The 25,032-nt window shown below is 35.5% G+C and overlaps 1 protein-coding gene across 13 annotated transcripts in view; it reads left to right on the top strand.

The window, feature by feature from the left end:
* The window catches only part of HECTD1 (HECT domain E3 ubiquitin protein ligase 1), a 60,045-nt gene that overhangs the window by 7,188 nt on the left and 27,825 nt on the right, over positions 1-25,032 (top strand). For 6 of the 13 annotated variants that reach the window (XM_051622345.1, XM_051622350.1, XM_051622347.1 and 3 more), the window contains exons 3-16: positions 11,315-11,549; positions 12,546-12,773; positions 15,651-15,932; positions 16,168-16,456; positions 16,780-16,856; positions 16,941-17,039; positions 17,395-17,509; positions 18,079-18,253; positions 19,669-19,807; positions 20,010-20,180; positions 21,185-21,407; positions 21,496-21,540; positions 24,411-24,686; positions 24,792-24,868. In XM_051622345.1, the coding sequence (XP_051478305.1) occupies positions 11,315-11,549; positions 12,546-12,773; positions 15,651-15,932; positions 16,168-16,456; positions 16,780-16,856; positions 16,941-17,039; positions 17,395-17,509; positions 18,079-18,253; positions 19,669-19,807; positions 20,010-20,180; positions 21,185-21,407; positions 21,496-21,540; positions 24,411-24,686; positions 24,792-24,868 (2,431 nt within the window). The remainder of the gene's footprint in view (positions 1-11,314; positions 11,550-12,545; positions 12,774-15,650; positions 15,933-16,167; positions 16,457-16,779; positions 16,857-16,940; positions 17,040-17,394; positions 17,510-18,078; positions 18,254-19,668; positions 19,808-20,009; positions 20,181-21,184; positions 21,408-21,495; positions 21,541-24,410; positions 24,687-24,791; positions 24,869-25,032) is intronic. The other 7 variants (XM_051622352.1, XM_051622349.1, XM_051622351.1 and 4 more) reach the window with 3 other exon arrangements.

Below are 25,032 nucleotides of genomic sequence, written 5' to 3'. Positions count from 1 at the left end.
GGCCTATTTTGAAAGTTTGGACTGGCTTTAAAAGCATCTTTTTAATTCAGTCAGCAGTAAAGTGCCCTTTAACAGATCTAACAATCCCGCTAAAAGTAATAAGCTGAGAGTGCAGCTCTATCTGTATCAAGGTGGCTGCATGTTTTGAGTCCTACAGATTTGCTCCTTTTATTATTTTAAGGGCGGGGGGGGGGGAAGCCAGGTCATTATTACAGTTTTGTGCTGGAGTAAAGACATGATTAAATTAGGATAATTATTTCTGCCAACAATAGACTATAGTTTTCTTTATTTCAACCCATGCAAAACATATGTTCTTAGTGAATTATTGGTTTGGACTGACACAGACATCTCTCTCAAATTAAATTTTGTAAGCTTTACAATAGCAAACTCATGTGATTCCAGCTAACTTTTTTTGCTGTTTAATGAAGACAGAGGAAGTGGCAGCAGAGATAATGCCAACACTGGAGTAATTTATTTACTCTGTGTCCACTAATATAGTGGGATCTTCAGCTACTGTAAAATGCTTTTCTGAGATAGAAGTAGGGGTGTGTGCTGTATTTTTCAGGGAGCTATCTTGTTACAGCATAATTTTTAGAACTATCTCTGATATTTTTTGTTGTTGTTGGGTGGCTGGGTTTTTTGCAGTGGTAAGAGTTTTAATGCTCGTCTTTCTGGTTGCTCTTTGTAAAATGGGGATTATGGCTTCATTGTAATGGGTATAATGGAGATTAATTAGCCTTGTCTGGTCATTTTGAGAATCTTAATGGTTGCAAAGGCCGGAAGGGAAGATTAGGTCATCTGAATTGACATCCTCTCTTCTTTTACCTGGTTATTACTGAATTGAGTGTCTTGTTTGGTCAAGCATAGTGTGTAGTTGGTACTTCCAATAGCACATCCTACCTAATTTTCCCCCTTGTTTTGCTATTTAATCTGCTGCCTAGTTGCCTTTGTTGTTGAATTATGCTTGTCCCTTTCTATTTGAATTGGTCAGACTGCTGCATTCTGTGATGGGCAGTGCAGCTTTTCCAATTGAATTAAAAGCCAACACGTTGTCACTGTCAATGTACTTGCAGAGAAGTATCTTTTCAGCTTCTGATCTTCTTCCCACTCTCTGATTTTTCAGTTTCAAAATTTTTCTGAAATGTTTTCCAGTGTTGGCTTCATCCATATTTATAATAGTACATTTAACTGTTGCCAGTTATACATCCAAAATTTAGTTAGATGTTTCCAAAACGTTGTACAGGAAGTGTTGTTTTAGTTATTTATCTGCAGAGCTGCTTTCCAGGATACGGTTGCTTGATTTCTATGGCTTGATGCATTATCTATACTAAGAACTGTAACTTGGCTTTTGTGTGGTTTTTTGTTGAGTGGCATTTTGTTTAAATGAGCCTGTGCCTCTGAGTAATCCAGGCAATTCTGCATAACTCATCACACTGTCTTTGCCAATATTTGCTAGTCTGTCATTTTCTCTGTTAAAGTAACAGTAGTGTCATCAAGTACCCTTTGTTTTCTTCAGGGCTTTGTGTGTGAGATAAAGTTGAAGTGATTCTTTCAAGTTCTACACAAAAGATGGGTGCAGAATTTTAAGGTAGTGAGAGTGACTTTTCAAAAGATTGCATCTCCTAGTTGATTGCATGAGACCAACAAATAAGGTGTTGAAGAAATTTCAAATAGCAGGCTTCCTTTCTTGAATGACTGTACTAGTAAAATTTCAAGTATTGGCCTCTTATGAAGGTACTGAGTATGAGGTGTAGACAGTGTAGATGGTCAATAGATTGGTAATGGGGAAATGGAATTTTGCTTGTTAACTTGGTTCCCTTTTTGAGCACCTGGAAATCCAGGAGAAGATAGTGGGGAGATGTGCATGTTTAGGCACACTTAAAAAAAAAAATCTTACTTTTTGATTTTATTTCTTATTTAGTTTTGAAGTGTTAGCAGATGTAAAGTGTACTCAAACCATTATCTGTTTGCACAAATGTGGTTTCTATTATTGGAAATTATAGGCAGAACTATCTGTAATTTCAGGCTATTTAATTTATCCAGCTATTGTGGACAAAATTTCTGCAAAATATTTACAAAATGCTGAAGGTAGGAGAACCAACGTGGAATTACTACCCTGAGGCATGGCCTATCTTTTCGAAGATACTGAGGAATGCAGACAGGCAGCCCAACACATTCTTTGTAACTTAAAGAGCAAAGCTAATAACAATGTATTCAGAAATTACCTATCCTGCAGAAACTGTTTCTTCTTGTGCACGTTTTGTTTCATTTTGCAGGACTGATACTTATTGACTGTGTAGTTGACTGCTTAGATTGTGTGTTTCCTCCTGATGGTGAACTCTCAGAAGAGGGTTCAGTTCTGTGTTCTTTATTTAGCTAAAAGGAACTTTAAAGTGTTTCTAAATGTCAAATTTAAATTTAAATTAATTTCTTTCAACTTGTGATAATTCAGAGTTTCTACTGGAGTGGATGTAAGATGGAGTTGTTAATTCTCTAGCTTTATTTTATTGGCCTGAGCTGTGATTGCAGTTAAGAATAGAGTTTAATAGTTGTAAAAGTTTAATATTTCATAATTGTGGTAAAAGTTCCTAAATAAGCCCTTAATTTTTAGTTCCTTCTTCCTCCTACCTTTAAAATACTGTGTGATATCTCTGAAGTCTTATATATAAGTGGACCTTTTCTGGTTTTTGTTCTGTAACAGCATTGTAAGAAAACAGTGCACAATATGTGTTGGAAATTGGTCCAGAAGAACACCAGTAAGTAACACTGGTGTGCAAGTAGTTCTCCTGTGGATGATGTTCCTTACTCTGCTGATGTTTTTGATTCATAGCTAGGGGAAAAAAAAGTGTTTCAGCAAAAGAAATGATGAGGGAAAGTCTGAGACTTCCTTTCATAGAAAGAATTCCAAAAAGGAAAAAAAGTATTAATAAAAAATAAGTTGGAGTATCTGGTGCTTGAAGAATAAATCATTTGTGCAGGATGTATGTTCTTTGAAACTTTAATAAAATTGTGTGACACGTAAATATTTAACTCATCTATTTCTGCTCAAAAACAGTTACTATTGAGGTTTAAACTTTTAAATATTTTAATTTTTAGTTATTTACAATTATTACATATTAAATAATTATTCAATAATATAGGCTTTTCCAAATCCCTTTTTTCCCACTGCTAGTTGGTGTCAGCAGATGGAATGCATTAGAGGTCCAGCACAAGTGCTGGCAGGCAGCTGAGCTTGGTTTTCTGCCCCAAGTCACATGTCTTGGACCAGACGCCTGAAGCCAAAGGCTCTGTCACATGGCAGAGGCTCTGCCTCAGCCCAGGAACCCTAATGCTGGCACTAGTTGTGTTAAACATTTTGGGGGTGAAGTGGAGTGGTCTTTTCCTTCTTTTGGGTTTTGTTTAAACGCAACAGTAGTCTTTAAACTGCCATTAATGTTGCTGTTTTGGCTAAGACTTTTAGGTGCATTGTGAATGTGAAATGTAATTACAGAAGGGAGTTTACAGTGCCTATTGTTACTGCCTTGGTATATTTTTAGACTGTCAAGCTGTAAAAATCTGCTGAGTCACTTCATTTGAGTTTTAAGGGCTTAGCACTGGCAGGAGCTTACTACTGTAGCTATTTAGGAGTTTTGCATCCATGTGGATATTACTATTTCCAAAGAGAGGGTGGGAAGAAGGAAATTTTCAGAAGCATGTCAGCGTATGGAATTATGCAGAGTATAATGATGTGAATGCTGTGGTAATATAATTCTCTTCATAAATTTCCCTAGCCCTTCTTGACATCAATATGATTGTGATGTTTAGAAAACGTTTTTAGATAAACCTTCTGCAGAGGAAGAATATATATTATAGAATTTGTGTGTCATGGTTCTTACAAACTAATAATCTCATTTTAACTCTGAAAGCATGAACATTTTTTAAATAGAAATTGTGCGGAATCAGCACTTTTAGGTGTAGTTTAGTTATTGACATCAATCGGTACAGGGAACAGAGAACAGTCTACTAGCCTAATCCTAATGGATTAGAATATAAAGGGTAAATATTGATACTGAATAGTACTTATTTCAGACCTCTTACAAACCTGTCTTCCAGTAAGATCTTTGAAGCGTGGTGGATGGAAGACTTGAAAGATAATAAGTAGCAGAGCTGTTATCCTGAGAGTACAGGAATGAAGTTGGGTGGACCTGGAGATCTGAAAGACTTAAAATAATTAACAAGAGCTGTAGCACTGGTTGCAGAGTAACCTAATTAACTCACTGAAGTTGGTCTTTCACTAAAGAGTAACACAGAGTAACCTCGTTAATTCACTAAGTCAGTCCTTAATCACCCTTCTTGAGAGGACCCTTTTAAAGTACTTTAGGAAGCACCCAATGTGATGCTAATATAGCTTATTAGAAATTAAAATCTAAAAATATTTTCCTTTCATTTTAATATTCATTAGGAGAAGTGCCTAAACAGAAATCGGAACTTTGGAGCTACCTAGTAGCTCCTATTAACCATTATTTTGTAATTTGAAATTAAAGCTATTAGAAATAGCTTTTTCTGTATTAAAATGAACTTACCACTGTATTTTCGTTTGTTCCTCTGCAAATAAGTAATTGTGATCAGTAATTTCCATACCCTCCCAACTTTGAGAATACAGCAATTCTGGCAGTATTTCCTTTTTTTCTGAGAGATTTTACTGCTATGGTCTAGATAAAAGCAACATGGTGAAACTGTATTTGGTACTGGGATGTTGCATGTTTAGAAATTGACCTAAAAGTTGAACATCAGTTGCTGTCTGGTCATATCAGTTCATTAAGTGCTGCAGTTCTGCCCTCAGCCTCCCTGCTGTCCTGGCAAGTTTTAGCAGCCTTGTATTTCCCATGTAAGTGGCTCCTTCTTGTGCTGGGGGCTCCAGAGCTGGAAGCAGTACTCCAGGTGGGGTCTCACCAGGGCAGAGTAGAATCACCTCCCTCGCCCTGCTTGCCACACTTTGATGCACCCCAGGATGTGGTTGGCCTTTTGGGCTGCAATTGCAAATTGGTGGCTCATGTCCATTTTGTACAACAAATATTTGAGACAGTTTTAGGTCCCTTTGATATATTTTGGTCTACCTGAGGAAGCCAATTAGGGATTCACCTTGCAATTAAGGCATCATAGTGACACGTAACATGGCTTGTCTGACTCACTCTTTGATTCCTACTGGTTTTGTTTGTATTTGCTTGCCTGGTGCCTCATTAAAAAGAGGATGGTTTTCAGAAATTGCTCTTCTCAGGACCTGGTTGCTAGTACTGCTTCCAAGTGAGTAGTGGATTTTTCTTCCTTGTGCTGCCTGTGCTTACACTTTAGTAACAAGGTGCCTTTACTCAGGATTGGATTGAGTGAAAATTCAAGGACTACTTTTAAAGGCCATTTACACAATTTTGAGTTGAAGAGACCATCTACTGAGTAACAGCAAGACTTTCCCTTCTTTTTTAGGGGTCAAGAATCTGCACACAGAAACCCACAGTGGGACCATGTGACAGAAGGGACACCTGTTATGTGGCTGTGACAGTGTTGCATCCCATATCCCATCATGTGCTGGCATTCCCATCTATGCCTTCTGGTCCTTTCTCTGGCACTACCCATATGCGTGCTCCTGTCCCCAAGACACGTAGAGCAGATGTTCATAGTTTTAACCGTGAGAGACCCATGTAACAGCTTGGTGCAGATTTTGGGATTAGAATGTGATTTCTATAAAGCTGACCTGTGTACTTTTGTTTGTAACATAGTTCATAGTTCATAGCGAAGTTACCTACAGCATAATGACAGGTCTTCAAAATGACAGTTGTACAATTTTATGCTGTAATTATTGTAGCCACCTGTTTGAGAATACTATGGCTGGGGCACTGGGGATCTGTTGTATGCCCTTCCCTGCTGTTGGGGGCTCATGTGAATGGCAGAACTGGTACTTTCTGTTCCCTCGCTTGAAGGAACTTTATGGACTGCTAAGGCCCAAGTGGACTTTAGCTGGCAAAAATCTGTATTTATCTGTATGGTGTGTGTGCTTATGAACATAATTTATGTGCATCTTATAAGAGTTTCTGTGCAACTAACCATTCTATTTCTAATAATGATGTTTTATTACATCACAAATTCTAGTAGTCCATGTGGTTTATCTAGTTGTGTAGCAAATTTGCTATCCCTTTATTCACCTGCTGTTCTTTATTCTAGCAATTCCAATGCCTCAACCAAATATTTTTGCAAAGGATGTATTTTTAGTTATTATACAAACAAGGTCAAAATTCGTTTGTGACCTTCAGTAAGAGTAGCATTTTCCTTTTGTTCTGAGTACTATTGCTGACTAAAGCAAAGTATATCATCATTCCTACCCAGTCATTTTGCACGCGCATTCAGAGTGGCAATATAGGTAGCAGTAGTGGTCATAATGACAGCACTGCAGTTCATTCCTCTGATAGCTTTTGGAAAAGCTGGAACAAAACAATTTATTTCCTAGAACCTTTCTACTAAAATAGCAGAAAATGCTGGTGATGAGACTGACAATAAACTGGTTATAAAAGCCATGAGAAAGTGGAATAAGAAAATTCAATATAATTGTTATATGCTAAACTGTAAATAGCAGTTCTCAAAATGACTGAGATGCTAAGATAAGTTGTCAAAATGTGGGACGATTAGTTTGCATTATCTTCTCCATATGTGTCCTATTGTACAATTATAATTCAGGTTTTCTAGAATAGGATCTATTTTGCTTTGAAGGGGCAGGGAGGTCTTGATCTGTGCAAAGAGCCCTTAGGTGCTACAGTGTGACAAACACTAATGACTTGTATGTTGCAGGCAATAGATTAGGAGAAGGAGGTACTAAACGCTATTAGGAACTTTTCTGGGTAGGAGAAGAAAACACAGTGAGAAGTTCAGAGCTAGTCCTGAGAGAGGCTCAGTCTTGATCTAATGTGTGACTGCAGCAAGTTAGGGTGGGAAGAAGGCAGTGTTTTAAACTGGCAGGGTATGCCTGTGTGTATGCATTCCTGCCTGCTTGCTTATGTGATATTAGTGAGGGCCAGTCAATTGCATTTATATACAAGAAGCTTCTGCTACCAGCTTGTTTGACATGGTTCAACACAGAAATTTACCATCTTATTCATCACAGTCTGCTCGATTAGAATACTCTTTTAATTCCAGGAAATAATTTACATATTCTAATTTATTTTTTTTTCGGTCTTGTCTCAACTGCTTAGGACTCAGAGAGTGAAAGACTATCTGAAGAGGCTTGGGCATGGCTTCTTGAAGATGTATTTTAGAAATGCGTGCAAATGTAACTTGATAATTGTGTTCTCATAGAACTATAACAAGTCTGCAGCTGACCAGAAAAGCAGTTGTATAGGAGTAGTGAAGAACCTTGTATACTTGAGTGGCATAGCAGACATATTTTTTTCTGCTGGTAACATTGCAAGTTGAAAATTTTAAAGAACTGTGCTGATAAGAACAAAGTAGAGCAATGTATTGACCTGAAATAATGCTACAGAGCAGTGGACAAGATAGTGTAGAGGTCCTATTGAGGCAACCTGGTGTTTTGTTGACTGCATGGCCAAATTTGTCTTTGGTATCTGAGAACACAACTAATGATTTGACTTTATTTTCAAATTCAGTGTCAGTGTTGCTGTCATCCTTTATGGCTTGAAACAGCCAAGCTGGGTCTCTTGCCAGCTATGACCTCTTTGGAAAAGTAGTAGCCGTATATAAGAGATCGTTAAGGCAGTGTTCATAAAACAATAATAAAAATTTTTTTTTACAGTCTCACAGGCAGAGACTAAAGGCTGATAGAATTCAGGTCTGTCTGTTTTGCATTCTTCAGAAATACTTCAGACTTATGCATGTGTTTTATTGTCTGGTATGACTTTAGGGATAGTAACTTAATTTGTATTGCTAACTTTGAGTTGAGAGAGACGTGGGGGGGAAGAAGGTGACACAACTGTATGTATTGTGTATAATAGAAAACAACTTTTGTATGCTGTTTTGGAGACTAAGACAAAAAATCCATTTTGATTGTTTTGCCATGTTCCCTATAACTATATTTGAAAAAAATGAAGTTGATGCTTGTATAAGCATCATCCGAATTTGTATGAGCTATAATAATGATTAAACTTTGTATTAGCTTTACATGCGTCATTATATGTCTGGTGCATTTTCATAAACTATCCTGGTTTTTACCTTTTTTTTTTTTTTACTAAGGACTTTTCTCTTACACACTGATTATATGATCTGTTGATTAGTTTATAGTTGGTCCAGAGCATTCTGTTAGAAGGGTAGTTTTTTTCATTGTTAGGTGACAGGTAACAGTTTAAAATTTTTTAATGTGTTCTGCATTGAAATACAGTGAATTAACTACTAAAAGGAAATTAATATAATATTAAAGATAATATGCAGCACAAATGTTTAGTTTGCAGTAAATTAGTGTGGATGGGATTGGGTAGTGCATAAAAGTTCATGCCACAAAGCTGGTGTGCTTCGTTCTGTTTTACTTTCATGCTGATGATTTTGTGTGTTTTGTGTCTTGATTTGCTGCAAGAAAAAAGAGAGGAAAAGGACTTGGCACTTTAATTAAAGCTTCAGTATTGCTTTTTTTTCCTCCTTTCTCTTTCTCTCTAGTCTTCATTATTGTCCTTAATAAATCTTTATAAAATGTATCTGCTGCCTCTTCTACAGAGTGTAGTCTAGCTCGCAGCTTCCTGGTTCCTAGAAATATCCAACAACCACCACCAAAAAAAAAACCCACCACAAAACCAACCAAAATAAAAAAAACCAAACAACTGAACTGTTAAAAAACCCCACTCATAGAGCTCAAAGGTTGAAGTAACTTGAAAGAATTTTTTGTGAAAGCTCATTGTCTGGGTAGCTTTTTATTTTGAGAAACAAGTAATTCCCACAAGTTAAGTGTATGACAAATCTGCAAGTTTCTTCCTTAAACCTTGTGATACAACTTGGTTTCCTTATTGGGGGACTGGAAATAATTTCTCTAAATCAGAAAACAAATGCCTTGACAGCAAGTGGAGGTTGTACTTGCCTCCTAATTGAAAAAGTATGGTCTCTGACTAATGCAGCTAGAGGTTCTGGCAAAAAGTAATTTTTTAAAAAAACAAGCCCTAAAGTTTTTGCCAGTGAGCTGTGCTCATTTTTGTGTTTACTTATGCTGGTACAGTGCATTTGGCATTTGTGAGCTGGCAAAGAACTCAATATAGATTGTAGACTCTTAGTAACTTTGTATATTTGCTGTATCTGCTGGGTAATTGTCTCTTATGGGCAGATGTTTTAAGGACAGGAATGGATTTCTGCCAAATTTTTAGATTTCCATTTTCAAAAAAAATAGGGCCAAGTTCCATTTGGGCTGTGTGTTTTATAAACTGTTAAACTAGAAAAAATGTTAATGTTAGATTTGCTACGTATTGCTTTTAACTCCCTTAAAAAATCCAGAGGTTTTTTTTCTGCTGCTGGCTTTGGAAATATTAGAAAAATGGTTGACTATGACTTGCTGGTATTACAGTGGAGACAATGGAGCTCTTTACCTTCCATTTGCTTACATGTATGGTTTTGATTTTGTTGGTTTTTTTGTTTGTTTTTAAGATTTCTGTTTATGGGTAGATTTTTCTTTCTTGCAATGGAATGTTTGAAGAACACTTTATAGCAGTGTTTTAGTGATCTGTCTGGTGTTGTATAAACTACAGCATAGAAGATCCAACACCAGAACACTTGCACAGATAGCACTATCTGCTTTAAATTTTATGTCCTGAAATGCTTGTTGTGTCATTGTATAATAGGCATCTAATAATAAGTATGAATTGCAGACTGTTTTTTTTCCTCCAGTGGACAATGTCTTTAAAATGCCAAGTTACTGTGTACTCTTTTTGAGGAAGGTGTGGAGTTAAATAGCAAATTTCATAAGAACAGCAGACAGTATAGGCTGGGCAGGCTAATATAAGTATTAAATAAGTGATTTTGCTTTATTGAAGATTACCTTAATTGAGTTATGCAAAGGATCATTGGGTAACGTATTTATTTGACAGGTAGTATTATCTAATTATTTCCTAGAGCGTAGCCAGATCTTCAAGGAAACTATTAGCATTTTCCTGTCCCAGGGTTTTGTGCCTTGGTATGAGTCACAGTGTGTGCCAGATGGGATACTGCATGACCTCTGGGTTAGTCTTCAGAATGATTAATCAGCAAGTACTTCACCTGTCTTCCAGACCAAAATCTGTGCTATTATTTTTGTTCTTTCTCTTTCAATTTGGAAAAATTTTAGGCCTTCTTTTGCAGATTAAAACTCGTTTAAGAAAAAAATGCAGTATTTGCCTCCTGTAGCTTTAGTTCTGATCCCCTGCATCTAAGGATATCCAGTTATTTCAATTACTGTCACAGCCTATATCCCCTTCACTTAATTCACCACCACCACCTTGGAAGTCTTCTACCACTGCAGTGAACAACCATGATACAAAGTTATTTATTGATAATTATGCATGCTATTGGAAGATAAATTACATTAAATTACAGCTCCATGTTTTAGAACTTTTGATCCAAATCAGTTTCAACCACAACTGCTGTAATAATGAAAAGCATTATTATGACCATCCATTTTAGTTTGTATCCTATTAACTTAGATAGATAGAATAAGGACTGTTGCAGCTTGCTTGTGCTGTTAAGAAATTGAGGGAATGTTCTTGACTTTCCTTGCATATGGAATTAAGGCTAACAATCAAGAGGAGAGCCAGGGGCTACCAAAGCATGGATATGAAGAGGAAATGCAATAGAAGCAAGCTAAATGAGTTAAATACATTCTCATTGTGATTAGGGAAGAAGAAGGAGGTGGAAGGTAGAAATTTAATTAGGATAAAAATACAAGTAAGAACATAGGGAAGAAGGACCACTCAGAGAATCAAATTGCATAGCAAACCCAGAGTCTTTAGTAGTAGTATTTCATGGTTGAGTAGCTGGTCATCATCTTGAAGCTGTATTAAGAAAAAATGTATTCTGTTTTGTGATGTGAGGTTACTTCCTAAAGTAATTTGACAAGAGAAGAGATTTTTTTTTCCCCAGTATAATTTTAAAATTTCAATAAAATTTCTTTCTGCTTGGTTTCTCCCCTAATGCAGCATCTTTTTGGGTTTCTGACTCAAATTATGGAGTGTGTATGAGATGTCTGAGTTCTAAATGAATGCTCTGAACCAACTATAAACCGATTGAACTGATCATGTCAGTATGAAAAACGTAATGTGAAATTGTGTGAAATTACTTAGCTTTCACAACTTAGTTATGTTTTGTTGTGGGTTTTTTTTTCCTGCAGATGCCCTCCTCGAACTTTTTTACCAGCTCTGTGCAAAATTTTTCTTGATGAAAGTGCTCCAGACAATGTATTAGAAGTAACAGCTCGTGCCATAACGTATTATCTGGATGTATCAGCTGAATGCACCCGTAGGATTGTGGGAGTGGATGGAGCTATCAAGGCACTTTGTAATCGTTTGGTCGTTGTTGAACTTAACAACAGAACCAGCAGAGACTTGGCTGAGCAGTGTGTAAAGGTATGTATTCTGAAGAACCTTCTGTTTTTAAGACCTGGAAAATGTGCTGTTTCTGAAGAGCTTCCTCATATTATAAACCTATGTATATTATTAAAATGAGAAGCAAAAGCATAGTGTGTTATAATATAGTGTGTTATAAAAGTGTACATGCCAGCAGTGCTGCTTGTCTTTATTGTCAGTCTGGTGCTCTTCAAAGCTCAGATTCCTTTAAAAAAAGCACAGAAAAGCAAACAAAAATATTACAAAAGTTTTCCTTTTTATCTAAAATTACTGGAATGCTAAGGGCTAATTTTACACTAAAAAGGAATACACAATTGCTCAAGATGATATATATATATTTATACAAATATATCCAGATATGCTTATATAATACATATGATTGCTCCAGATATATATGTAATTGCTCCATATATATTTTTATATATGTTTATCCTGTAAGAGAGTTGGCTGCTGTCTCTTCAGTAGCACTAGACACAGCTCCTTTGCACCATTTTGAAGTTTTCAGAAAAATTTACAAGCTCCTTAAAAATCTTGTTTAAAACATTACTCCTGTCCATGTGACAGCATACAGTTTGAGTTCTTGGCTACCATGGCATCAGACTTTATGAATGCATTTCCTATTTACCAGTTCTATTCTACTCAGAAGTACATTCACTGAAATACTGGAGTAACAGGACTCTTGGAAATTTCAGAGTTCTCAGTTGTGTTTTATCCAAATACTCAATTCTCCCAGGAAAAGATGCTATTATCTAGCTATCTCTCATGAACACCTGTTATGATCATGCTATTGATGAATGTTCTTAAATTCCCTTCTGTATTTTTTAAGAAAACTGTGGCTACTAGAGTACTGGAGGCTTGACCCTTGCTGGGTGTTGGGGGAAAGTGGGGTTTATTTGTTCTGCTGTTAAATTTCTTAACCAGTTCTGTAGATGGAGAGAAACAAATAACTGACTTGTAATGCATACTTCATTCTAATAAAATATTGTTTTGTCATAGGTGTTAGAATTAATTTGTACCCGTGAGTCAGGAGCTGTGTTTGAAGCTGGAGGGTTGAATTGTGTTCTGACATTCATTCGTGACAGTGGACACCTTGTTCATAAAGATACTTTGCATTCGGCTATGGCTGTAGTATCCAGACTGTGTGGCAAAATGGAGCCTCAGGATTCCTCATTAGAGATCTGTGTGGAATCACTGTCTAGTTTATTAAAACATGAAGACCATCAGGTAATGTAATAGTTGACTCTATATGCTTTGAATTTAATTTTCATTACATTTAAAAAATGAATGGCTAGATATTTGTATATCGTTTCTACAACTATATGTTTACATAGTAGTTGTTATATTTGGATAGTTTCCTTTATAGCTGTCCAGACAAGAGGGCAAAAATACTGCTTAGCACTTTACTGCAAGCACTATTGTGTGAATATGATCTAATTTAACCTTTGAAAACTTAACTGAAAAATGTTGTGTAATTTTTTTCATTTTGGCCTTTGAAATACTTCCTGAAGGAATTATTGTTCTATGTCTGCACCTCAGTGACTATTAAATTGAGCATAAATAAGAGACAAAAATCAATTTGATTTGTTTTTCTTTTGCTAAAGTAAGAGAAGCAATAAAAACATCCACAGTAAATGCTAAAATATTACATTGGAAGCCAGCTTGAATGGTACTACTATAGAAGCTGCACTACTTCTTTATTGCAGTTTTGTTAACTTGAGATGAAATAGTCCTTTTAAAATCTAGAAAATGAATCCTAGAGGAAATTAATATTCTTAGAAATATTCTTTTGTGTGCGTCATATTAACGTGCTTTGCGATAGCTATTTAGCCAAATTCTTGCTGTACCCTGACCAGGCCCTTCTTGTCCATACTGTTCTCAGTCCCCATTTAGCCTCCACCTCTGTCCTCATTCCTTTCCCTACAACTCCCCCCACACCTCCTCCCGATCCCAGTCTGGTTTATTAAGCACATCATGTTTGAGAGACTAAATTTTTTTGCCTGTAAGCTTAATTTTTTAATGTATTTTTCGGTATTTTTGAAAGACCCCGTCATCAGAAGACTGTCACACATTTCAGAACAAGCAACCATGTTTTTTAGACATTATGTAACTTTATTAATGCACTGATCATCTCAGGCAAGCTAATCCTGAAATTTAGTCTGTAACATTTGAACCTTTTACCAATCTATAATGTTTTTGAGAGAAAACAGTTACTGGGGATGTTGGTGATCTGAAGGAGAGGAAGGAGAGTTCAAATTAACTTACCTTTTAGCAGTTAAGCTAAAGATAAGGGTGGTTGAGATTGGAATAACTCAGATAGTAAATCTGTACCTGTATCCCAGAGAAAAGTGTTTTGTGTGAAACAAGACTCAGGATATACAATGAATATTGATGTGTATTACAGATTTGTCCAGTAACTTCCTTTGTAAAATTTTGGTAGTCTTCTCCTCCCCTACTGCCCTTCCTTTTACACTATTGTATTTGGTCACTTTTTGTGTAGGCTTCCAGTTAGTAACATAACTTGAGAGAAGAGTTCAGAGCAAATAAATGTGGCCCTAGGAACAGCTTATCCAAAAGTTTGTTTTTTTAAACTTTCTACTAAACTTGCAGTTTTCAAGAAGAAATGTAAATACCTTCCACAGTACTCTCTTGCTTTGTAAACTGATGCCACATTGTGGTGTGTTAAATATGCTGAACTTGTGTGTTTCTGACAGAGCTGTTCTGGTAAAAACCCATTAAGTATTTACAGATTACATAAAGATTGGCAGAATTTTTTATCCATTGTGCTGTTAAAGAACTGGAGCAAAATGCCAGAGGACATGAGTAGTGACCATTACAAGTTAAAGAAAAAATCCCTTGCAAAAGATTATTGATAAATCAGAATGCTTGGCATGCAGGGACCATGCCAGAAGTTCAGCGTGTTTTGCATTTATTCAGGAGAAACTGTTTTTCAAGTCCTTGCAAAATTAATGGAGATTTAAGATTTTAACTTCATGAAGTCTGGCTAATACTCTAATCTTGTTCTGTCTATTAATGAGTAGTTGTATTTTAGCTCTTGCTATGTGATAGCTGATAATAGTTTTGAAAATGAGCTGTGCTAGAATTTGACATTTTAGAGAGTAAGAACTGTAATAATTTAGAGTTTGGTAAAGAATAGATACTGTCGGGGTTTAGTGTTTTTTTGTGGTTTGTTTGTTTGTTTGTTTGTTTGTTTTTCCCAAATGTGGCATCGACGTGAAAAGAGGTTGGATCCTTTCCTGGTCAGCTGGCCAGCAGTATTTTTTGCTAGATTGTTAAGAGGATCATCAGTAAGCTTTGTTTCCAAAGTGTCACAGTCTGTTGTCTTGTTCTTTAGTGGCAAACCTAAATTTGGGAGTTTGTATTTTATTGTCACAAAAATACCTGCATATCAGGCTTGGGTCAGATGCTCAGTGGACAGTCATTTATAGTTATCACTGATTGTTTGACAGTTAGGAAGTAAAACCTTGTAGTGCATTTTCTTGGTGTTTTTTTGTTATTTTTTAAGTTTTATTGTTACAAAGCTGCTTTAACAGTTTCTAACATGAGAACAGCCAGAAAGTTAAGCACTCCATTTTTCAATTCAAGCTGTGGGTTTTTTGATTAGTTGGTTTGTTGTTTTTTTATTCCAAATTGTGTTGTCAAAATGGACAATTGCTAGTGGGGATTATAAATCGTTGCTTACTGTAAGAACAATATCTATAACTAAAAAGTTTTTAAATTGTGCTTCCAACATGTATTCATTTGGCAATTCAGTAATTTTTCTAGATTGATTTGGGGTTTTGTTCATATAGTTAAGAAGATGCATGTAGTGCTGAAATTTAAACTGAAGTTTGATTTTGTTGTATCGTCAACAGAGAGAAAGGAGAGAAAAACCCAACAACAAACAATACAGTCCTTCAGTAAGCAGTTCAGAGCACTCCTGAGTTTTTTACTTAAAAGGCCTGTCTCTTCCATTAATTGCCTTTGAAAGGAACCTGGGGAAATCAGCTTCTTCTTTGTCTAGCATTCTTGGAAATATTCCCATAGCATCTTCTCATCTTAAGTAACAGATTTTTCATCTTTTCTCTTGCACATCTTTCTTAGGTTTCAGATGGAGCTCTGAGATGCTTTGCTTCATTAGCTGACAGGTTCACACGGCGTGGAGTTGACCCAGCCCCTTTAGCTAAGCATGGATTAACTGAGGAGTTGTTGTCTCGAATGGCAGCTGCTGGTGGGACAGTATCAGGACCATCTTCAGCTTGCAAACCTGGACGGAGTAGCACGGGAGCACCATCTACAGCTGCAGACTCTAAATTAAGTAATCAGGTGTCAACTATTGTAAGCCTGTTGTCAACCCTGTGTAGAGGCTCTCCAGTAGTAACACATGTAAGAAATCCTTTTATGCTACAGTTTTTTGTTCTCATTGAATTTTTCCCTTTGTGTACTTCAATATATGCAAGTTTTGTGTTGCTATCTCATATATACATACATATATTTATAGATTTTATTTATATATATGGAGCACGTATATGTAAGTTATTTATAAAGAGGGGAAAAAAGGAAACATGAAATCCAATTATGATAGTATTTTCTAAAGCCCTGTATATTTTTTATTGTTCAGACTTTTAATTATTTCCAGGATCTCCTAAGATCTGAACTTCCAGATTCTATAGAAAGTGCGTTGCAGGGTGATGAGAGATGTGTGCTGGATACCATGCGGTTAGTAGATCTTCTTTTGGTGCTACTGTTCGAAGGGAGAAAAGCCCTGCCAAAATCCAGCGCTGGATCTACAGGCAGAATCCCAGGATTGCGAAGGTTGGATAGTTCTGGTGAGCGTTCTCATCGGCAGCTGATAGACTGCATCCGCAGTAAGGATACTGATGCACTAATTGATGCTATTGACACAGGAGGTAAGCAAAAATAGTCTGAAAAAGAGAATGAGATAAATCAAGTGTCTTATTTTTATCATCTATGGTGTCATAACAAGTACTTAGGTAGTACCTTGTAATTCTTTATATACAAGTTCGCTTACTTTGTTATATACTCAACAGGTTATGTTAATGTTTATTCTTATGCTACTTTTTTAAAAATTTCAACTAAGGGCATAAATGATTCGTTGGAATTATTGAGGATGCTTAACTTTTTAAAAGACCTGGCACTTACTTGAAAAATGCTGATTAAGTTTAATTTATAATTCTGAGACATTTAATTTTTTTACATAATTGTCTTTCAGCATTTGAAGTAAATTTTATGGATGATGTAGGACAAACTCTTTTAAACTGGGCCTCAGCTTTTGGAACTCAGGAAATGGTAAATTACTTTTACAGAATCGTAAAAACTTAGACAATTTATGTAAAGAAAGAAAAAAAAAATAGCTTCCTTTTTCTTTAACAGGTAGAATTTCTCTGTGAAAGGGGTGCTGATGTTAACAGAGGTCAGAGATCATCCTCATTGCATTATGCAGCATGTTTTGGAAGACCTCAGGTAGCAAAGGTAGGATTTAAGCTGGTACTGTTAGAAAGCCTTATATACGGACTTCCTCTGGTTTTGGCAGTTCTGTACAAACTGTCTTTGGTGCAGTATGTTTAACATCTGTGCTGTCAAATATTTACATGTTCTTTACACTGTTTATCAAAATACAGTTGTTTTGTTTTGTTACAGGGCAGTAATATGCATAAGAGTAGATTTATAGTAGCTCTACAGATACAGAAAGTACATAATGTTCTGCCTTTGCTTACAAGCATGAGGAAAAGTGTAGGAAAGATACATGAGAAACACATTTACTACATTAGAAGAAGAATTCTAGAATTCTAGTGTTTTTTTCATATTTAAAAATACTTGTTCTCAGACTCTCTTACGACATGGTGCAAATCCTGATTTGAGAGATGAAGATGGGAAAACTCCTTTAGATAAAGCTCGTGAAAGAGGACACAGTGAAGTAGTAGCTATTCTTCAGTCTCCAGGTGAGTGCAGTTTTTAATTCCATGCCCTTGCTAGTAGAAATGTTTATGTATGTTAAGTAATTAAATTATTAACATTTTACTCTATTAAGATTCAATTTAAAAAATAGTATTTTTTGACCAGCCTTCTTTAACCTGACAAGTACATGTGAAAACTTTACTATTTTAGTTGCTCTTAATCAAATAAATGACTGACTGGACACAAGTAGTGGCATAGTGCTTTTCAGCTGTGGAATAGGGCTAGACTGGAATTTTGCTGTGGGTTCAGAGGTTGTCAGCCTTGGTAGCTTCTCTGGCATCCTGTCTTTCTGTGTAGGAACTGCACTTTACTTTTTTGTGAGGCTTTTGTAGCGCTGGAGCCACAGGTGCTTATGTTCATATTTTGGTGGCTTTAAGGACTGTGAGCCTCTCTTGTGAGCAGACTTTGGTGGTACTTGTTATCCAACAATTTTCTTGAAGAAGTCTTGCACTTGTATATTTTATATTTTTAGGCTCTTACATTTCTTTAAAGGGGTTCTTTGCTTGGTTTGTTGTTTTTTGCCATTGAACATTTTGGAAAAAATATGTTCCAGGGGACTGGATGTGTCCTGTTAACAAAGGAGATGAGAAGAAAAAGAAGGATGCAAACAAGGATGAAGAAGAATGTAATGAACCCAAAGGAGATCCAGAAATGGCACCCATATACTTGAAAAGATTATTGCCTGTGTTTGCACAAACATTTCAACAAACTATGTTGCCTTCTATAAGGTAGTAGTCATGACAGACAATTTCCTTGAATATTTTTAATTTCTTAACACACTCTGTTAAAAAAGCCAAGGTGTTTTTCAGTAAAAAATATAATCTCTAAAAGTGGAAGTAATGCAAGTGACATTTAAAGGTATTTCTGTTTGAGTAGAAGTGGTTCTATTCAGTGCAAGTCTGATTTTTACTTAGTATTTTCAGTAGCATTTTTTCCTTTCTGGGGAAGTGGTGTCTTGGAAAAAATATGGTTAGTTAGTCAGAAATGGGAGCGATAAGTCTGCTCTAGGCTATGATGAAAGACAACTTTGTTCATACTTGTATAGGCTGTGTATACTGTGTATTTGATTGTAGCCACTGTAATGAAAGTACTAATTTAGGGTAGGAAAACTAGTGAAGTGTTAGCAGAATACAGTAATCTGAAAATCATAAAGACTGGAAAAAACTATTTTAGGAGGTTTTAGAAGACTTCTTAACAGCTTAAATGTTAATCAACTGGAGAAGATGCCTCTTACTGAGAGAATTAAAAAAATGTAATCTAATTTAATACTTAAAAAGGAATACTGTGGGTGGCCTAATGCTTGTGAGAAATTGTCTGACCATAACCCCTCAGCCTTTTACACTACAAATATAACATTTTCTTAGTCTCTTATTTGTGTTCCCAGTGTTCATAGGTACTTTGAGGGTTGAAAATACAAGATAAAAGGGGACTCTAATGGAGAGAGACTCTACATGAGCTGATGATGGGAAGCATAAGCTAGGTCATTTTTAAATGAAAGAAATAAGAAACTATGTTAACAATGTGTGTGGTTAGTTGTTGCTGGAGATGGTGGAAAGAAGTAGTTGGCTCTCTGTTTTAAAGTTTTCTTTGTGAATCAGGTAAATAATGTTTTAAAGGTCAGTCAAATAAACAATTTGGCTTTAACCATACAGAAGCAATTGGCTTACAAATTAATGGTAGTTATTAATATGGAAAGTTGCATGATCTAATAGTAATTTTAGACTGTAAAACTATAGGCATCTCACCAAAACACAGGAAATATGAGACAGAAGGCTGGATACCTGAGAAGGAAGGTGGAGTGTATAGAAGTGAATTGCCGTAACTAAGAGTGGGTAAAGACAATGTAAAATAGGTTTTCTTGGAGAAGACTTGAGGAGAGAAAAATGCATTAGGCTCATAGTGCTGTAGAATAAAAAAAGATCATTAAGTGAATTATTCTTAGAGATAACCTAGGACTTACCAACAGCAACCAGTTTTGGTTCCAAGAATAAGAACTGAAACTCTTTGTATTTTTTGGTGTGTTTTGAAAGCATGCATAAATGCAGTGCAAAAGCATTTTTATCTTGTGCTTGTTGCTTTAGTTACTGCTTGCTTCATCTTTGTAAGAATCTTTTTTTTTGTTCTTCTATAATCTCTTTTAAAGGAAAGCAAGTCTTGCCCTCATTAGAAAAATGATACACTTTTGTTCTGAGGCACTGCTGAAAGAGGTTTGTGACTCTGATGCTGGCCACAATTTGCCCACAATACTGGTTGAGATAACAGCTACAGTTCTTGATCAAGAGGTAGGAAGAAAGAGAATGTTGTCCTTTTATGAAACCAATGTAAAAAAGGGAATTATGCTCATTGATTCCACATACTTGTTAATAACTAACTCTAGAACGTTTATAGCATCCATCTGTGACCATGTGTGAATTTCAGCATATAAAGATACTTTTAAATAAAGAGATCTCTTTATTATTTCCTTTCCATTCCAATGTATTACAGGATGATGATGATGGCCATTTGCTAGCCTTGCAAATCATAAGGGATTTGGTGGATAAAGGTGGTGATCTTTTCCTAGACCAGCTGGCTAGACTTGGTGTAATTAGTAAGGTGTCAACTTTGGCAGGACCGTCATCTGATGATGAAAATGAAGAGGAGTCTAAACCTGAGAAGGTAAGTACAGAATTGATAGCTGTACTTATTCCTGTAAACCCAACCTGTCTAGTATAATTTTCACTGCTGCAGAAATTCCAGGGCAAAGTAATTAAGTTATTGAGTCAGTGCTTTCTGTTAGCACATTATTTTCTGCTGAGTTTTCATATTCATACTTACTTGTGGTCAAATTCACCAACATTTCTTTTGGTCTAGTGTTTTTAAAATGACTGCTAAATTAAATGAATAGTTTCTGAACAGAGTGCATCTCTTTCAATGTATGTGCATCAAATAATTGTAATTTTAAAAGCATTGTTATGGAATATATTTAAAATACATATGAAATTATTTTCTACATGATGAAAACCTTAAGTGCATATTGAAGTTATTTATCAATTTCCAGCAGTCCACTTACTGACCACTTGGATGAACTGAGTTGGTAACAGATTGCTTCTGTTATCCATTCAGTTAAAATGTATAGTTAAGGCTTAAGTGTATAGTCAAGTTTTTTTACTGTGTGTTTTGGGTTGTTTGGGGGGTTTTTTGGAGGTTGTGGGATTTTTGGTTGGCTGCTTTTTCTTTTCTTGGTTTTTTAGTGATTAGATATTAGAAAGCTGTCTGAACATGGTCCTGAGCAGCTGGCTCTAGGTGACTCTGCCTGAGCAGGGGTTTGAACTACATGGCTTCCAACCTCAACCATTATGCAATTCTTTTCTTACAGTACAAGTTTTGAACAGAGGTGGATGTCCCAGTCAGTAAGCTGTTGTTGACTAGATAATTTGGTATCTGAAAGGAAGCTTCTTCTTCTAAGTACCTCATTGTATTAAAGAATACTTTTAAAAATATGTTTTACAAACAGAAATAGTATAGTTCGTATACTTTTGGTTTGAGTCATTCTTTTTTTCCTCAGTCCTTTTTAAAGTGTTTGTGTTTCTTATGTTTGTTTTGGGGTTGTTTTGTTTGGTTTGTGTTTTTTGTTTGTTTGGGGATTTTTGTTTGTTGTATTTAATACAATTTTATTACAGGAGGATGAACCACAGGAGGATGCTAAAGAACTGCAACAGGGAAAACCATATCACTGGAGAGACTGGTCAATCATTAGGGGAAGGGACTGCCTGTATATCTGGAGTGATGCTGCAGCCCTGGAGTTATCTAATGGTAGTAATGGATGGTTCAGATTTATCTTGGATGGAAAACTGGCCACAATGTATTCCAGTGGCAGCCCTGAAGGAGGATCTGATAGTTCAGGTAGTTTCTTTACAATCCAAGTCCAAGTTAAGTTTTGAGACTGTTACAGTTGTTTATATCATTTGATTTGAGCTATTTTGTTTTGCAGGAATTGGCTTACTAAATAGTAAAGGATGTAAACAGGTGGAAGGTGGTCAGTTAATTGTGATGTTTTTTATCAGATAGCATGTGACCATAACTTGACTTCCTTGTGTTAAGTAAACATCTTGCCAGTAAAAGTGTATTAACTTTGTGTTGTTTTGATTCTTCTCCATGCATACTTAATTTTTTCACCCCAGTCATTAAAACCACTTTGTAGTGGCCGTCCCAGGAGAAGCAGGTTGAAATGGTGATTTGTTGTATGCTTCTAGCTAGCAGAATGAAATTGCATGTGTTTGAAGACAAAGTAATGGAAAGTTTCTCATTGAGATTGGGAAACAGATTACAGTGTCTTAACTGTTTGTCGGAGAGAGGATAAGGGAACAGACCTTATGCACTGGCAATGCACAGGTGGTTTTAATTTTATGTACAGAATACACAGCTTGTTCTGGGTGCAGAAAAGACCCTCCTTTATTGTTTCATCTTTTTTGCAACAGTTCATGCTTTTATGAACCAGCAGACATAAAATGCTTTGCAAATATTGCTTTGCAATATTACTATGTTTTCAACAAGCCATTGAGTGAAATAACAGAACATATTATGATTCAGGGTAGAAATGAAGTGCTAATGATTTTGTCCATCAGTTTTGGGGGTTGAAGATAAAATTATATAGTTTGTTTCTATATTATGGGAAGCTGGAAACCACTTCTAGAGTTGTTTGTTTGTTTTTGTTTGTTTGTTTTTCTCAGAAAATGTATCCTTGCATTCTTTTTAACAAGGCAAATACCTTAAAAAGTACATGATTTTTATGTTTAGATACTTATTTATGATTCACTATAATTTTAAGAAGATTCATGAGATTAATTTCTTAAATTCTTATAGGCCCTGGATGCCAATTCTGCCTACTTCCATCCAAATGATATGGGAGTGGGGTTGGGATTTTACTGTTTCTTTGCAAGTGGAACAGGGATGGCTTGGATGAATTTGGAGTGAAAAGAACTTAAAAGAAAAAAAGTTGTAATTGGAAATTTAAAGATATTTCTCTTTGTCAGTCTTTAAAAAAAATTGAATCAAAATTTTAGAAAAGATACCAAGCAAGGGTATTATGGGAGGGAAGGAGCTAAAGTAGAATTTTATTAGTCTTCTAGCATATGTTTTTTAAATAGACATCTAGGAGTGCTGACGTGGTGTAATCTGCCTGAACTTTAAACATTAGCTCTAAGTGTGTGCAGCCTCTCTTTTACATTAGAGATAAGAAACTAGTATTTGTTAACGTTAACATAAGTTAGTACGGCACATTATAGACTCAGAATAGTATCTTTAAGTCCTGAACTTTACTATATGTTCTGCTTTCCTAAATCATTACTGATTAATCTCATGGTAAATTTTTAAGTAATGTCGCGACTGTCAAGATTATAGAGGGTTGGGTAATGGAATTTTTCAATGTGTATTGCATGATGAAAGCTGGGGCAGGAGGGGGAAATATATATGCTATGAACATCTTTGGAAGGTCTGTGCTCACCCCTCTCCACATCAGCTTAATTCTTGTTTTGTTTGAATTTTTAGAAAAAATAGAAGTTCAATGCAAAAATTGAAATTTAATGGTAATTTTGAAGCTTTAAGTGAGTCTCAAAATTATGTCGAAGGGAACCCAAAATTATTACCAAACATATGTATAATTATTGCACTTTCAGTGCTACATGCTATATAATAAATTTGTTAAAATATAATTATGGAAATTTGGGAGGACTTCATTAACAGGTTTTTAATTTTGCATATGAAATTTCAGAATCAATTTTTTAAACCTCTTTGGATGCTTTGAATTTTAAGCAATAATGAATGTTAAGTCTCAAGGATGCATATTTACTTTTGCACAGAGATTATTTGATTTTGTATTATACAACAATAAAAATGGCAAATTTTAAGAACACTGTAAGTCATTGCAGCAAAAGGAAAACAGCAATTATACAAGTGCATGGACTACAAAAGCTTTCTTTAGCAAATTAGTATGCTGAAAGATCAGAATACTTGTTAACTTTGAACTTGAGATGTAGTATTTATATTAATTATTGTATTTTTATATTTAATTTTTATTTTTTAAATTATTAACTCATCAATTTTGTTGGAATTATGTTAATTAAAATTTAAATGTAGTATGCAGCCTTGTAATTGCTACAATATCAAAATGTAATTTAATTAAAGCTGAGGTAGTTGTTCGGGATAATTTCAAGATAGATTACTTACGTATTCCTACACTTGAATGAATAAAGTCACTGTATTGGGTAACATGCTCTGAGAGCATAAAGGTGCAACAAAGGAGATGAATAGATATTTTAGTATAGGTCATAAAAATTTTGTGTGTGTGCCTTTGTGACAGTTAATCTGAACAAATAGTTATTACTTCAGCTCATATTACTTTTAGCACATGTTGATTGTCAAACTGTAAAGTTTTGTGAATTTTTATCTGGATTTTATGTGGCTTCAATGCCTTTTCTCCACTTGCTTTAAACTATGAAGTTGATTGCTGTTTTCCTGTTGGAGGATTAATTTAATTTCCTGTTTCTAAAAACTCACCTTTGAGAATAGTTCATGCTGGCCAAAATGATAAATTTTTTTTTGCAAGACAAAGTATATAATGAATTTATTTGATCTTCCTATTATAGTTGTGAAGATTAATTAATACACCTATCCACAGCACCATTCAAGAGTTCCATTGTCCACTTTGATGTGGTCATGGAATAAATCACAGTTGGGGTATGGAAATCTACTCGAAGAAATTTAGAACGCTTTAAGACGCCTAATTTCAAACTTAATTTTGCATTGAATGTACTCAGTTGTTTTGCTCTTAAGAAAAAAAAAGTTTGAGATATGTGATGGTGGAATCAATTGTTGGAAGAAAAAATATGTTTATGTCTTTTTAAATAGAAAGTAGAAGTGAGTTCCTTGAGAAGCTGCAAAGAGCTCGAAGCCAGGTAAAACCATCTACCACTAGCCAGCCAATTTTATCGGCACCAGGACCATCAAAACTTACCGTGGGAAACTGGTCACTCACCTGTTTAAAAGAGGGAGAAATTGCTATTCACAATTCTGATGGCCAGCAAGCTACAATACTGAAAGAAGATCTTCCAGGCTTTGTGTTTGAATCTAACAGAGGAACAAAGCATTCATTTACAGCTGAAACCTCTTTGGGTAAGTATGTAGGTATGTGTTATGTGCAGGTAGGAACAAGTGTATATGAGGTAATTTTGGGGTTTGTTGCCTCTCATACCTGTGAGAAATTGTGGCTTTTCTAAAAATGTGTTGCAGGGTCAGAATTTGTGACTGGTTGGACAGGCAAAAGAGGAAGAAAGCTGAAATCTAAACTGGAGAAGACAAAGCAAAAGGTTGGTGAACACCTGTGAATTTCGTATTTAAATTTAATTTATTTTATTTTATAGCAGGCTAATGGAGTTGTACTTTCCTATTAGAGCATTAAAAATTCTGCTTTCAGTGGGACACCATTTTATGCAAAGCTTGAAGGGTAAATCTTCATACAGAACAAAGCATT

This window comes from Apus apus, chromosome 5, assembly GCF_020740795.1.
Source record: "Apus apus isolate bApuApu2 chromosome 5, bApuApu2.pri.cur, whole genome shotgun sequence".
NCBI lineage: Eukaryota > Metazoa > Chordata > Aves > Apodiformes > Apodidae > Apus > Apus apus.
The sequence above is the reverse complement of the archived record's forward strand: the minus strand, read 5'-3'. Positions and strand labels throughout refer to the sequence as shown.